This window comes from Schistocerca gregaria, chromosome 2 (genome assembly GCF_023897955.1).
Source record: "Schistocerca gregaria isolate iqSchGreg1 chromosome 2, iqSchGreg1.2, whole genome shotgun sequence".
NCBI lineage: Eukaryota > Metazoa > Arthropoda > Insecta > Orthoptera > Acrididae > Schistocerca > Schistocerca gregaria.
Genome location: NC_064921.1, coordinates 198,866,704 through 198,881,047, shown reverse-complemented (window position 1 = coordinate 198,881,047; position 14,344 = coordinate 198,866,704). Strand labels below are relative to the sequence as shown.

The 14,344-nt window shown below is 37.4% G+C and overlaps 1 protein-coding gene across 1 annotated transcript in view; it reads right to left on the bottom strand.

Annotated features, from left to right (window-relative positions):
• LOC126336682 (uncharacterized) overlaps positions 1-13,176 on the bottom strand; it is a 30,907-nt gene extending 17,731 nt beyond the window's left edge. Inside the window, exons 1-4 of the mRNA XM_050000631.1 lie at positions 13,015-13,176; positions 11,159-12,284; positions 8,299-8,950; positions 5,191-5,591 (exon numbers count right to left, since the gene is read on the bottom strand). Of these exons, the coding sequence (XP_049856588.1) occupies positions 5,191-5,591; positions 8,299-8,950; positions 11,159-11,889 (1,784 nt within the window). The 5' untranslated portion in view covers positions 11,890-12,284; positions 13,015-13,176. The remainder of the gene's footprint in view (positions 1-5,190; positions 5,592-8,298; positions 8,951-11,158; positions 12,285-13,014) is intronic.
• Between the last annotated feature and the right edge of the window lie 1,168 nt (positions 13,177-14,344).

Here is a 14,344-nt window from a genome sequence, read left to right as displayed (position 1 = left end):
GAAATTTGGAGCTGTCTTTATGAATTAACCAAGTGTTATTTTATGTTCTGCAGAAAAGAACCAACACAATAGGTACTACATATGACTTACAGATTAACAAAAAACAAAATATAATCAAGAACTGCATTCTTAAATTTCTAGTGTCTGAAAGAACAGACACAAACATATAAATATGTACATATATGTGCCTTGATGGTGAAATGATATCTTCTGTGGGTATGCACTCACTCGTCTAAACCCTTGCGGGACTCAGCTGAATAACTGTGAGCAAACAGGGGATAATGGACAGAGGACACTACATTTGCAGTATGCAGCATGTGAGAATTTGAGCTCGATGGTAGGCATGCTCGGATGGCCAAGACGGTTAAGGCAACCAATCTAGAGAGGCGGAGCATCTGTGTTCGAGTCCTAGTCTAGCGCAAATTTTCACATGATGCCGTTGCATTTAATGCATTGCCCATATGCAGCTGTGATCTGTAAATTTCTGTTTCATTCTATATATACAGCTGCTGAATCATAGAAATGGACAGCATACATACAAATTTGTATAACACATAATGTTTGAAAAAAAAGAAAAAAGAAAACAAAATCTCCATGACACACTACAAATCCTCTGGAGGTGAGCTTATGGAAAATGATATCAAAAAATGACAAGTTTTGGATAGTAAATACATGACCACAATGACAGTCATTTGCAATAGTGACCAAAGTGTTGGTTTGCGAACAACATGATGATACAGTTTCACACAAAAAAGAAGTTTTATTGAAGATGAGAATGTAGGCTTCCTACAATCACACACACCTTGGTTGGCCACATATTAGTTACTGGGAGAAACTTGCATCTATTTAGAGTGATGAGATGAAGTTCAAAGGCTTGGATTTAATACAATGTGACATCAGAGACTTATTTTTAATTATGAGACATAACTGGGAGATACTGCTGATGGTTTCCTAGATGTACATTATCTTGGAAATCAATACATTACTTGTATTAAAAGTAATAACTTTATTGTGTTAACACATTGTTACACAAAAGTGAAATGCAATTGGCATGGAAGTAATAACCAGTTCCACAAACTCTTTGACACAATGTTTTCGATGTTGTTGTTGTTGTCTTCGTCTTCAGTCTGAAGACCAATATGATGCAGCCCTTCATACTAATCTATCCTGTATAAGCCTCTTCATCTCTGAATATTTCCCTCCAATACTAAATAGATGCCTCAGCATGTGTCCTATCAACCTACCCCTTCTTCTAGTCAGGTTGTGCCACAAATTTCTTTCCTCCCCACTCCTATTCAGTACCTCCTCATTAGTTACATGATCTACCCAACTAATCTTCAGCATTCTCCCCTAGCACCACATTTTAAAAGCTTCTATTCTCTTCTCGTTTAAACTGCTTATTGTCCATGTTTCACTTCCATCTACAGCTGCTCTCCATACACATAGTTTCAGAAAAGACTTCCTAACACTTAAATCTATATTCAGTGATAACAAATTTCTCTTTTTCATAATTGCTTTTCTAGCCATTGCCAGTTGGCATTCAATATCTTCTCTACTTTGGCTATTTCAAACAAAAGAAAAAATTAACCCACACACAGAAAAATGTAATACACTGAAACTTAACAAAGTCTAAGACTATATATTTTCTTCTGACGTATTATTAACCAGCTTAGCACCCTCGACTTCACTTGCATACGCTGTATGGTCTGCACAGATTTTTGTTTTGTTTTCTTCAATTGAATTTTTATGTTATTCATGCCAATTGTGGCCACAGAAGCAAGGTCTTTTCCAAGCGTACATCTGACCAAAAAGCAATTCTGGCAGCCGGAGTCCAAGATTTTTTAAAATCATACCTTCACTTGTGTTCTTGTGGGGATATTTTCACAAAAACTTTCACCCCCCAACATATATTTCTTTATATGCCACAGAGAAATGAATTCACATTTTTCATAAATTTAGCTTTAGATTCTTTTAATATAATGAAATATTTTCTTAAGAATTTTCATTCTCCATGTCACACCTTAAAGGATACAATTTCCAAAACCAGTGAAACAAGAATTTTTTTTATTTCTAACTGAGAAGCAAATATAAATTTTCATCAATTTACTAGTCCCTTAAGGTGTTGAATATCCAAAAACAATGAAACACACTTTTTTTTAAATTTCTGTGTGAGAATCAAATACCAGTTTTCAGTGAGGTAGCTTTCAAAATAGTTTAGCAGTTTTTTAATAATGATTTCCAATTTTCGTACTTCTAGCTTCAAAATTGCCTTAATAGTGACATATTTTCAAAAAGCCTTTCATCCCTTATTCCACCTCCTTAGAAGTGGAATTTTAATATAATCCCTTGTTAAACAATGCTTACAGCGTAAGATCCACATCCTCTGCAAAACTTCAAGTTTCTATCCTCAGTGGTTTCGGCTGCGCGATGAAGAGTCAGTGAGTGAGTCAATCAGTTGGGACATTGCCCTTTATGTATATAACTATTAATATCGTTTGAGCTATTAATATTTCACTACATTCATAAATAATATTTCCTTTGAACTTTTAATTTTTTTCTCAGATTCAGCATAAGGAATATTTGTTCTTTTTTGTAACTGTGGTCCATATGTGCCAAGCTGGAATTACAGCTCTGAACCTTCAAAGTGTTGCTCTACCAACTGATTTATGACCCCACACAAATAAAAACATTTATTAAGTTTTAAAATCGTGGGTGAAGTATACTTCAAAAGTACACACAGAAAGGAAAAGAGAAACATATTCAAATCCCAGTCTGATAGAGTTTTCATCCATTACATATGTTTACTTGAATGAACCCATTTTCTGCTCTTTATTGTAAATTCCTTTGCATATATTATTGGCAATTTCAACTGTTAGGCCATCCATACGCAAAACATTGTAAATATTATTAAGCCACTATACATAACTGATAGACACTCCACAGAAGGGAAAGCATGGGATTGTTTCAAATAATATATTTATTCTACTTATATATTTTTGCTTGAGGATGACCTAAAGGTTGAAACTTTCCAATCACAAACATAAATAAATGTGTCTACAGCCCAGTGTAGAAGACATCTTCATTCAAATATCGTTTTAAGTAGGGAAAGAAAGATAAATTAATCTTTATTAGAGGGTCAATATTTAAGATTTTACCAAATGATCACTGGTATGGAAGAAATAATCAGATCCACAAACTTCCTTAACATATTTCAGGTAATGTGATGTGACAAAACTTTTGTTTTACAATTTTCCATTTATCTCAGCAGTTTAGAAATTGGCCAAGTTGTGTGTTTACAGTGAACATTTAAAGAAACAGCCTTGTGAAAAGAAGGAAATTCCACTTTAAGGTTTTCACTGAATGTTTTTTTTAACATTTTCACAAACAGGTAATGCAATAAAAATGTTTCTTATCGTCTTGTTCAAATTTTGATAATCAATAATTTTCACAAAAGATTGTTTGCAATTGTTTAGGCACTGATGGAATGATTGGAATGTTTATAAATGACAAGGTACTGTGTATCAATGTAAGATCTGATGATGGCCGTACCAAAACACACCATGAGCAGTGAAAAGGAAAGAAAATTTTTGGCAACTAGGCAAGTGCAATTCATTAGTGCCACACGTAATCGCAGAGCCTCAAAAAGACGTCTGGTCAGGGATGTTTACAATAAGTTTGGAGATTATATCGAAGGTCATGCTTCCACTAGTAAAGAATTTCATGAAAGTCAACCAAGCATCAGCTGTTCCAGAACAAGTCAATGCTGTGCATACCACAAGCAAAAAGGATCAGGCATGTGACTTAGTGTGGGACAGAGTTTTTCTTAGGCATTCAAAGCCTTCAGTACATTTGATTTTGTCTGTGAAAAAGATCTACTCCGAATTGATTACAAACTATTGGCCAAAGCTCAAAAACAAGCTAGTGTCAACTTACATTAGCAAATACCTAAAAAATGTGATCATCAAGAGATGAAAAGTGGATATGTTCACATGATCAGGAACCAATGTACACTAAAGTGTTTGGGTGTTCAAAGGGGAACCAAAACCAACAAAAGCAGTTTGCTCATGAGGCACTTCCAAGAAAACAGTCACTTGTTTCTTTGGTTGCACTGGACAGCTCAAACTGCTGCTTTAGGAGATCAAAGAACAGTAAATGCTAAAAGCTATATACAACCATTTGCTCGCAGCAAGTCTTTGATGAAGTCATGAAAAACAAACAGAAATGTCACATCATCATTCAGCAACTCAATGCAAGCACGTTAAGTAACTGATTGGGAAATCATCAAATTATTGTCTAATTGCCAATTTTCATCAGATATATCATTTAACCATTTAATTTTGCTGTCATAATACTACGGAAAAAGTGTGGACAGAGATTTTAATCACCTTAAAAAGCTATTCAATCCTTTCTAAACCAAGTTTTTGAGATAGCAACATCATGGTGGAAAAATGTTTCCACAACTGATTCTAATGCATGCAAAGTATGTAAATTTTACAGACAAATATGTTGAGAGAGAATAAAATTACTTGTATCAAAAAATGTCTTTCTTTCATTATTTTTGCAAAAACTTGCAAGGCCGTCCTCATACACATTTACCTTCAGAACTAGTGACCACAACTTAAAATTTTTGATTCATATTCTTTGTTGTTGTAGTTCCACTCATACAATTTTGGTACAATAAAAAAAATATTTATCTAGGGACACTGAGAGTCAATGTGAAATTATCCTGTGTGAATGGAGCATATAACCAGAAAAAAGGTTGATGGGCTGCTGGTGACTCACTAAAGATAGCAAAGTTTTCATTCTCTTCTGTGCGTGCCTGTCAATGACTCAGTATTTCTGCTATTCAGTGAGTGGTCTCCTTTACTGCTAAATTATTTAGACTCTGCTTGTACTTAATATATAAAAACATGGTAAACTGGAAGTAAAGTAATTATAAGGCTTCAACACCATGGGGAAAAAAAACACTTTCTGCGAGACAGACTATCTATACTAGTGCCTTCACATCACATTCTAAAACCAATGCACTGTTAAAACATGGTTATTTCATAAAACTAATACATTTTGTTCTATGTCTTCAAATACAAATGCCTTTGGTTCCTGCCGTAATCTGCCTGACTGAATGTTGAGTAAAAATGGAAAATAAATAACCACTAACATAAAGAGACAAAATGGAATAATAATTCTAACCTGTGGACACGAATCCCTCTCAGATAGTTGGTATGTGGGGCTGTAGGTGCAGTACAAATCTGCTTCTTGAAGTTTTGCTGGGTATCACGGATAGCTGGAACTGGATTACTTTGTGTTTTAACAACAACAGCATGAGAAGCTGCAGCTGAATTTATTAATGGTGCAGCAGACGGGTCTTGACTTTCCACATGAGGTGCTTCTTTTTCCTTTTTCTGCCTCTTAATACGCATGGACATTGTGACAGGAACACGGGCATCAGGTGCCACCATATCTTGTGCTGGTAAGAGGTTTAAACCTTTGTCTGAAATGCTTCGGCATGTGAGCAGGCTTGGATAGTTTTCCAGTATCACGTTAAAAATGCGTTTGTTGGCACTTAATGATTCCAGAACTTCCAATGGCACCTAATACAAAAAGATGCACACTATACAAACACAGAATCAGAGTAACAGTGAAGTTATAAACAGACCCCCAACACTTTCAATGAAATAATTAGCAACACACAATTCAAATTATCTGAAAACAATGCAGATATATGGAGATTACAAATTATGGTAAAGTACTGAACACATGTTCAGTTTCCGATCATGCACAAAGTGTACTTATCAGTCATACATCTACAAAGTTTCAAAGCCCTGCATTAAATAAGCATTTCATCTTCTGTTGTGAGACAACATGACAAATTGCTCAGAAAATCTTACACAGAAACCATTATCACCAAGTACAGTTAAATAAATCCACATGGTGATGGAGGTATGCATAGTGGAGAGAGTTGGGATTGATTGCTGTGTGTCCCATTAGCCTTATGAAATAAGAAAAATGTAATCTGAGACATTTCTGTATGCAAATCACCTTGACATATAAGTGATAATTATATTTTGCACAGTAGTGGAAACAGAACATTAATTCAGCTCCTGCCAGTAATTATTAATCACAGTATATATGGCAGTGATACAAGGTCTACACAGATACAGTATTACTTAACTAAATATTACAGCTCGCAAAGGATACAACATCAAACGACGACACACTAAAGACGTATATTACTTGGAATGTTCAGCGGCAATAAATTGTTTAAGGGTGTGGGAGGAAGAGGGGGGGGGGGGGGGGAGGGGAGAATGTGAGAGAGAGAGAGAGAGAGAGAGAGAGAGAGAGAGAGAGAGAGAGAGAGAGAGAGCATATTTGTAATTGACTATATCTTTCTAAATTCTAGAATTTTTGTATGACACAGAAGGAGTTGTTAGGAAGGAACACATTTAAAAACACTTTTGCCCCCATCACTTTTTTTTTTTAATGGGCAGATTATCATAGAGTCTGCTACCAATTAAAGTATTCTTATCTGCTTGCTGCTACCCTGTAAGTTCCCATATGTAAACGTTTCAATACAGTAACATAGAGTGAGTGCACGCTTATATTTCCCAAAATAAAGCAATAATGCAATATCATCACCAAATATCAGCAAAGAAATAATGAGTTCCCTGAACATACTGATACTGAATACTAACTTTGGCCTGTAACCTAATGATGATGCACAAACTGAAAGAAAACAGAACATCAACAATGTTCCTTTGTGTCCGTATTAGTTTTGGGAATGAAGGTCGTGGTGAAAGATTGATCTGTAGCACAGCCCTCGGTCTAGGTTAGATTGGGAGGTGATTGGTTGTTGTTGGTGAGGGCAATGGATGTGCATATGAAATATTAGATGTAGTGAAATATTGACCTGTAGCACAGCCCAAGGTCTAGGTTACATTGAAAGGTGATGGATTAGTTGTGAATTGGTGAAGCACCATCAGGTGCATCTATTACTCCCAATTTAAGTCCTATTTCATTTTAGAATTCTATGCTTATAAACACGGCTGACAGTGTGGAATTTATTGAAGTTCTTCAACTGGATTCTTAGATACTCTATTGGATTTATTAAGCTACTTGCATATGCATCCAGTAAGTAGAGTGTTTACCCGACGATTATGCAACAATTTTGCAGGCAAAATAATTCATCACTGATTTGGCAATATTGTACGAAAAAAGCTCATAAAATTTGAAAGGGATATAAAATGATGTAACAAGTTCTATACAATCAACAGGGTTATTCTGGGTTAATGTTCCTTTCCTTACATATTCTCCTAAGTCAGTTGCCCATTATTTGTCGAACAACAAAAGTGGTGACCTCTAACCCTTTCACCCCCCCCCCCCCAAAAAAAAAAATCTGTTAAACAGAATAACTGGCAATAGGTAAAAAAAGTAACTGACAACAGGAAAGAATACTGAGTAACAAATAAGAGCACATCAATCAGTGCAGACCTGATACAGTGCAGGTCCCAACCAAACAATTTTTATACACTAAATGCATGGTTGAAGCTGTTGGATCAAGTAATTTGTATTTTGAGTTGACATAGTGGAATAAGAGGATTCATAATCCATCTAAATGACAGCTTAAAGAGAGAAAAGTGAACTATATGAAGGGTAACATGTCTATGGCTGAGATACCACCCCCCTCTTTTTATAGCTTTAATATTTGCACACAATATGACAAAATTTACAATCCAAAAACAATCACCATGCTAGTTGTATATGATTGCAGTAATAAATGTTGGGACCATGTGTACTGAATGTGAAATAAATCAAATTTAAAGTGCTTAAAAACACACACACACACACACACACACACACACACACACACACACACACACACACACAGAGAGAGAGAGAGAGAGAGAGAGAGAGAGAGAGAGAGAGAGAGAGAGAGAGGGGGGGGGGGGGTGCATCAAAAAATTTTGTGGCAAATGAAATTATTATTATAGCAAAGTCGAATATTAACTGTACATAATAACAAAAAGCTTACTGACAGTTCAACTCCATTTCAGAACATGTTTCAAGAAAGGTGACAGAAGCAGAAACAGACACAGGGCACAATTCACTTAAAGCTGAGATGGGCATTAAAACACAACAATTCTTTCAAGAAAATGATACCAGGAATATATATAAATAATTGAATGCACAACCATGAGGCAAACAATGCAGAAATTAAAGTGGTCACATCATAGTACAATAGATACTAAATAACATACATCACAGAGTGGAAGCAAAATAGTAAGAACACTGAAAACTAACCGTTTCGCTCTGTCGGACAAATGTTGGCAAGTTGACAACAGAGCTGTATACTGGAGTCTTCAAGCCATCTTCAGATTTATCTTTGGTGCCAGTTTCCAGCTCTGGACCATCTGACGTTATATAAGTGGCTAGTGTTGTTAGTATGTATTCTGGTGTTTGGCCACTTTTTAACAGTTTGCGAATTTCTTCAACACCAGGAAAGTCATTGGCTTCTGACCTGGCTGAAATTGAGCCACAACTGGATGAGGTGCGCGCTGACTTGGACAGTGCAGACTGTTTCTGCTGTTCCAGTGTCCACCACTCTGGGTCACGCATCACTGCACCACAGACACACATGTTGAAGAAAGTTCCTGCCAGAAGCAGAGTTGTTCCCCTCCAACCATATGTCTCAATGAAGTAAGTTGTCATTGGAGCATAAACGAATGTTCCAGCACCAGTCCCACAGGCACCCAGACCAGTTGCCAAAGTCCGCTTCTTGTCAAACCAGTATGCAATACTTACAACTGCAGTCACATAGCACAATCCCAGACCCAGGCCTGCTACCACACCGAATGTCAAGTACATCATCTCAATGGTGTTACAAAAAGCACTCAGAGTAAATCCTAGGCCTGAAATGAGGCCACCAGTTATTGTCATCCAGCGACAGCCATACCTGTGATAATAATTACAGTGAAACTTAAGTTATATAACCACAAACATTAAAGTAGGTATTATTAATATATAGAAAACCCAGGATAGGATATGAAGATAGCAGGAGGATTGAGAAGAAGATAGGCACAGACACCAGGATCATAAGACTGCTAAATTCACAGGTGATAATATTATGTGAAGCTTTGTAGTTCTTAACTCTAATCACGGTTTTTTATTTATAAACTTAGAAGACTGCCACTCTTTCCTATGTGCTTGTCTGTTACAACTATCGAACCATTATAATATCAGTCACAACAAGAGAGAGATACATCACAAAATTAGTACCTGTTTTACATTCAGAGTGATTTCAACCTAATATTGCTTGTCTTGTATTTTGCAGTATTAAACGCCCTAGTGCAGAATCCGTGGTCAGTATATAAATTTACGTTTCTCAATTTTCATTTCAGTGGATGCCAAAACAGTTCAAGAGAATCCCAACTATCGGTGTTCACAATTCTTTTCAAAACGGAGCTGGTGCTACATCTCTAATGATTATGCTATTAAGTTTCCATAAGAATAGAAGAACAGGTGAGAACAAAAATATATGGACCATTTAAGTCAATTCTGATGGACTAAGGACTGCCAACATCACCTGTATAAGAACAGAAATGTCCAATCATCAAGAATGCCAAATGCCGAGTTACTTTATCAACCAACGCACAGCTCAAAACTAAAGGTAAAATTTATTTCATACATTCAGTGACTAACAGCTTCAATTTCCTTCCAAATTGATTGCATGAAACTACAATGAACATCATGTTCATCACAAAAATGTTGTTATAATTTCCAATGTTAGAAAACAGGTAATAAAATAATATCTTAACATTGTGTTATGATGGTGATATGGTTGGAGCACAGTTTCAATTACTGAAAGATGCGGGAGGTGGGCTACGGTCTTATCAAAGGAACTCATCATCATCATTTAAGACTGATTATGCCTTTCAGTGTTCAGTCTGGAGCATAGTCCCCCTTATAAAATTCCTCCATGATCCCCTATTCCGTGCTAACATTGGTGCCTCTTCTGATGTTAAGCCTATTACTTCAAAATCATTCTTAACCAAATCCAGGTACCTTCTCCTTGGTCTGCCCCGACTCCTCCTACCCTCTACAGCTGAATCCATGAGTCTCTTGGGTAATCTTGCTTCTCCCACGCGTGTAACATGACCCCACCATCTAAGCCTATTCGCCCTGACTGCTACGTCTATAGAGTTCATTCCCAGTTTTTCTTTGATTTCCTCATTGTGGACACCCTCTTGCCATTGATCCCATCTACTAGTACCTGCAATCATCCTAGCTACTTTCATATCCGTAACCTCAACCTTACTGATAAGATACCCTGAATCCACCCAGCTTTCGCTCCCATACAACAAAGTTGGTCGAAAGATTGAACGGTGCACAGATAACTTAGTCCTGGTACTGTCTTTCTTCTTGCAGAAGAGAGTAGATCGTAGCTGAGCACTCACTGAATTAGCTTTGCTAAACCTCGCTTCCAGTTCTATCACTATGTTTCCATCCTGTGAGAATGTAGCAGTGGGGAGGAACTTGCTGTTTGGTTATCTGATTCAGCTGCCTGTGGTGCATCAGTCGAAAGCAATTCTGAGGTGCCATCAAACACATGAGGTGGTACCATGATTCAAAAGTCAAATGGCACAAATTTAATAAAGAACTTTCAAAGTTACAAGGGCGTGGTAACTACAGGCACACAATATTCAGGTACAACAAAGGAACTCACGCCCAGAATTTTCCTGTAATAATTTAGACAAACAACAGCAAATCTAATGCTGGCTGGTCACACGTACAAGTTCTGAATAGGCCTATGTGTCTAGTGTCTCAACCACAGCATTGTTAGATTCAAATGCAATAAAGCCCAGCTATCTGACAACATCAACAAATCACCAGCGGCACAATGTTTTGTGCAATTTTTATGAAACATTTAAGAACTCATACACTCTATTATGATTGATGTTGTAGGATATCTTAAGTTTTCTCAGCACAATATGATTCATGTTTTCACCTAGTTCTAGCCATTTTTAAAACTTAGCCATAAGCCCATTAGTGCACAGTTTATAACAGACACAATTCATTAAGGCATGAAATTAAAATCAACAGACAAAACACAAATGTAAGATCTATGGATTTAAAACAATGCAAATTACACTGTGGGACTCACCTGTCAACAAGTGCACTTCCAATAGGCCCTGACAACAAAGGTACTGCCATGAAAAGACTCCCAATCCACGCTGTCTTGCTCTTACTTTCACCAAAGTGCCTGAGAAATTCTATATATAGCAGACCAAAAGAGAAGCTGATGCCATCAGCTATCATACTGATGACAAGAGATGAGGCCACCACCACCCAGCCCCAACCACCATCTGGAATTTTTGGTTTAGCTGGTTCTTCTTTGCTTGAATGGCTGCTGCTACATATGCTGTCACGTTCATCATCACTATCTGGTTCTTTTGTACCTTCCTCAAATTTCACACCACCATTCCCCAAACCATATGCTGGGTTTTCCGTGACCACCACTGAGCCATTCTTCTCTTCTGAGGATGTTAGTGGCGATGTTTGTGGAGGTGACCAAGCAGGAGGTGGAGTGTGTGACTTTGTATCATGGGCCAAAAGAGGTGATGACTCAGGACAATCTCTCTCCTGTGATTTCTTTGGAGACCGTGAATTTATTACTACATTTTTCTCATCTTCTGGAGATGTCTCTTCTGGTGTCTGGAGAGCAGTTGACGGGGTTGGTGTCTCGTCAGATTCAGACTGGCTTATGCATGATCTTGGGGTAGCATACTTTGAAAGTGGGGAGGAACTTGCTGTTTGGTTATCTGATTCAGCTGCCGGTGGTACATCAGTCGATAGCAATTCTGAGGTGCCATCAAACACAGGAGGTGGTACCATGATTGAAAAGTCAAATGGCACAAAATTAAAAAAGAACCTTCAAAGTTACAAGGGCGCAGTAACTACAGGCACACAATACTCAGGTACAACAAAGCAAAAACTGCTATGCAGATACTATTTACTAAAAACCTCTATTGCCTGCAATAGGCTCCATGCAACAATTTGCTTCCAATGAATTACTTAGTTGACTGAGAAGGCACACTGCTCAATCTAATGGAATCTCACGAACAGTCTTTGTCCAACGTCTAGGCCAACCCTGTAGCAAGCTTGTCACACTGTTGCTCTCACGAGTTGTGTGTGGCAGGGCACTCATCAAGGAGAGAAGTGGTCTCCTCGAGTTACAGTAACCAAAGGCAGCAGACGCCACCATACGGTGTTTGTGCGTATAGATGAACCTGACACAAAAAAGCAAAAATGTCAATCACTAACAAATTAATAAAATCTACGTGGAGCAAATGCATCAATAAATCTCTATTCGCTAAAGGGACATTATCGTTTCTGTACATAAATAATACAAATATCTATCCGGGTATTCTATGCCTCCCATGCTGACAGTAATTATCATTTGGAGTTTATAATTCAGCTAAGTTACCGGTACGCAACAACAGAACATTTCTTGACTCTCACATGCGGAAAAATGCACATAAACATCTATTACAATACACTAAACAGTTGCTTAATGTTTTAAAACTACGATCAATACAAAAAATTTCATGACCTGACAGAATTTGCAATTTATGTCGAAGAAAGCCGGTTTACACAGCACTGTCGCTCCTATGGTAAGGTATATTTTTCCTAAAGAAATATGTTCAAAAATATTAATCAAAAACTACGGTAAATTGCGATATTGTACCTTCCACAGAATGTCGACGTAATGTTTACAAACATACTGCTACCAGCACGCATCACAGAGTTTTGTTTTCAAACAAGCACGAAAGTGAACTGCAAAGATCCCCGCCATAGAATGAACATTACACGGCGCTGCTGGCAGCGTACGCGTAAGGCGCATCCAGAGACTCATACATTTCCTTCCGCAATCAGTTATAAATTACGGTATAATTTATTACAATATACGATTTATTATCTACGTAAAATGTGTTTATAAACACTATAATTAAAACTCACAGTAGAGGCCGACGACTGAGGAAGTTCCACACACGAATGTTATCACCACCAAAGTTCTTCTTGCTCTGCGAAAGCAGGCAGACGACTAAATGGAAAGGGGTTCGCTACTCACGTCGACTGTGCTGCCACCACTTCCTAGTGAAGTTCATGCCGGACAAAACCGACTCAAACCGGTTAAGGATCCAAGTACTGCAGCATGAGATGTATCGACATGTCTCCTGGCTTTGTTGTTGTGTTACTTGTCAATAATAAAATTTGACGTACTGTGTATGTTTCACGGACTCTGTACACATTGAGAAATTTTGGTATTGGTAATGCGTAAAGTGAGGAGGAAGTGCCGGTCAGTTCGAATGAATTTTTTCCTCTGACATTAACCAACGCGAAAGGCTATGATATAGTTTCTCAAACACAAAAAAATGTTTGGATTTCAGAAAGCTTTTCATATAACAGAATCTGCTACCCGATTAGAGGGGTATACAGTATTGGCGACTAAACTCAGAAGTAAAGTTAGACTTACTGTTAGTTTGTGTAGATTACGGTACGTATTTCTTCGGTACATAAAATGTTGGCGTCACTTCATTTTTAAATCAGCAAAATGATATAGTTGTCAAGACGATATGTTCTCGACCTAAGACCGAACAAAAGGGTTTTATTAAACAGTAATCACAACAGAACAGCTACCGACTGGTGTAACTATGGGTAACCGTTTCCGGATGCCCATCTCGTCTCGCAGCTTTTCTTCAATCCTTTATCCATCCCGAATGGCAAGAATCACATTTCCGCCATAGATTCAGAAATAGAATCTGATGGGACATAGCCATTAGATTTAATGAAATTAACTAAACGAATTAGACGACACTGAGGAAACGTGAATGAGCACAAATATTCCGTCAACGATTTGTTCGAGAACAGGCTTAACCAGTACACATTCTACTTATGTCTTGGTTTATTATCAAAAACATCAGTAAATTAATACCGATTATCGTATTAAATAACAGTGTGCATAAAAAACATTCATTGGTATTGTCTGAAAATGTAATGTTGTGAATAAACATCACTTTCAAAAAAATCATCATCTTCGCTTTTAGGTACCGGTATGTATGTCATTTTAAGACCTATCCTGTCACTGTTATATACTGCAGTAAGTAATGGGAACAAGAAGTCTGTTGTGATCTAGAACATTAGTGTTAACCTGCCTATCATTAGCTGAATTTATGTGAATCAATAACATCTGTGTATCACTACGTTTACAAGCGACAGATTTTCCGAAAGACGAAAACTGAATTTCGGGAACCGTTTCCCGCTGTCGTGTTTACATGTTAAGGTTTGA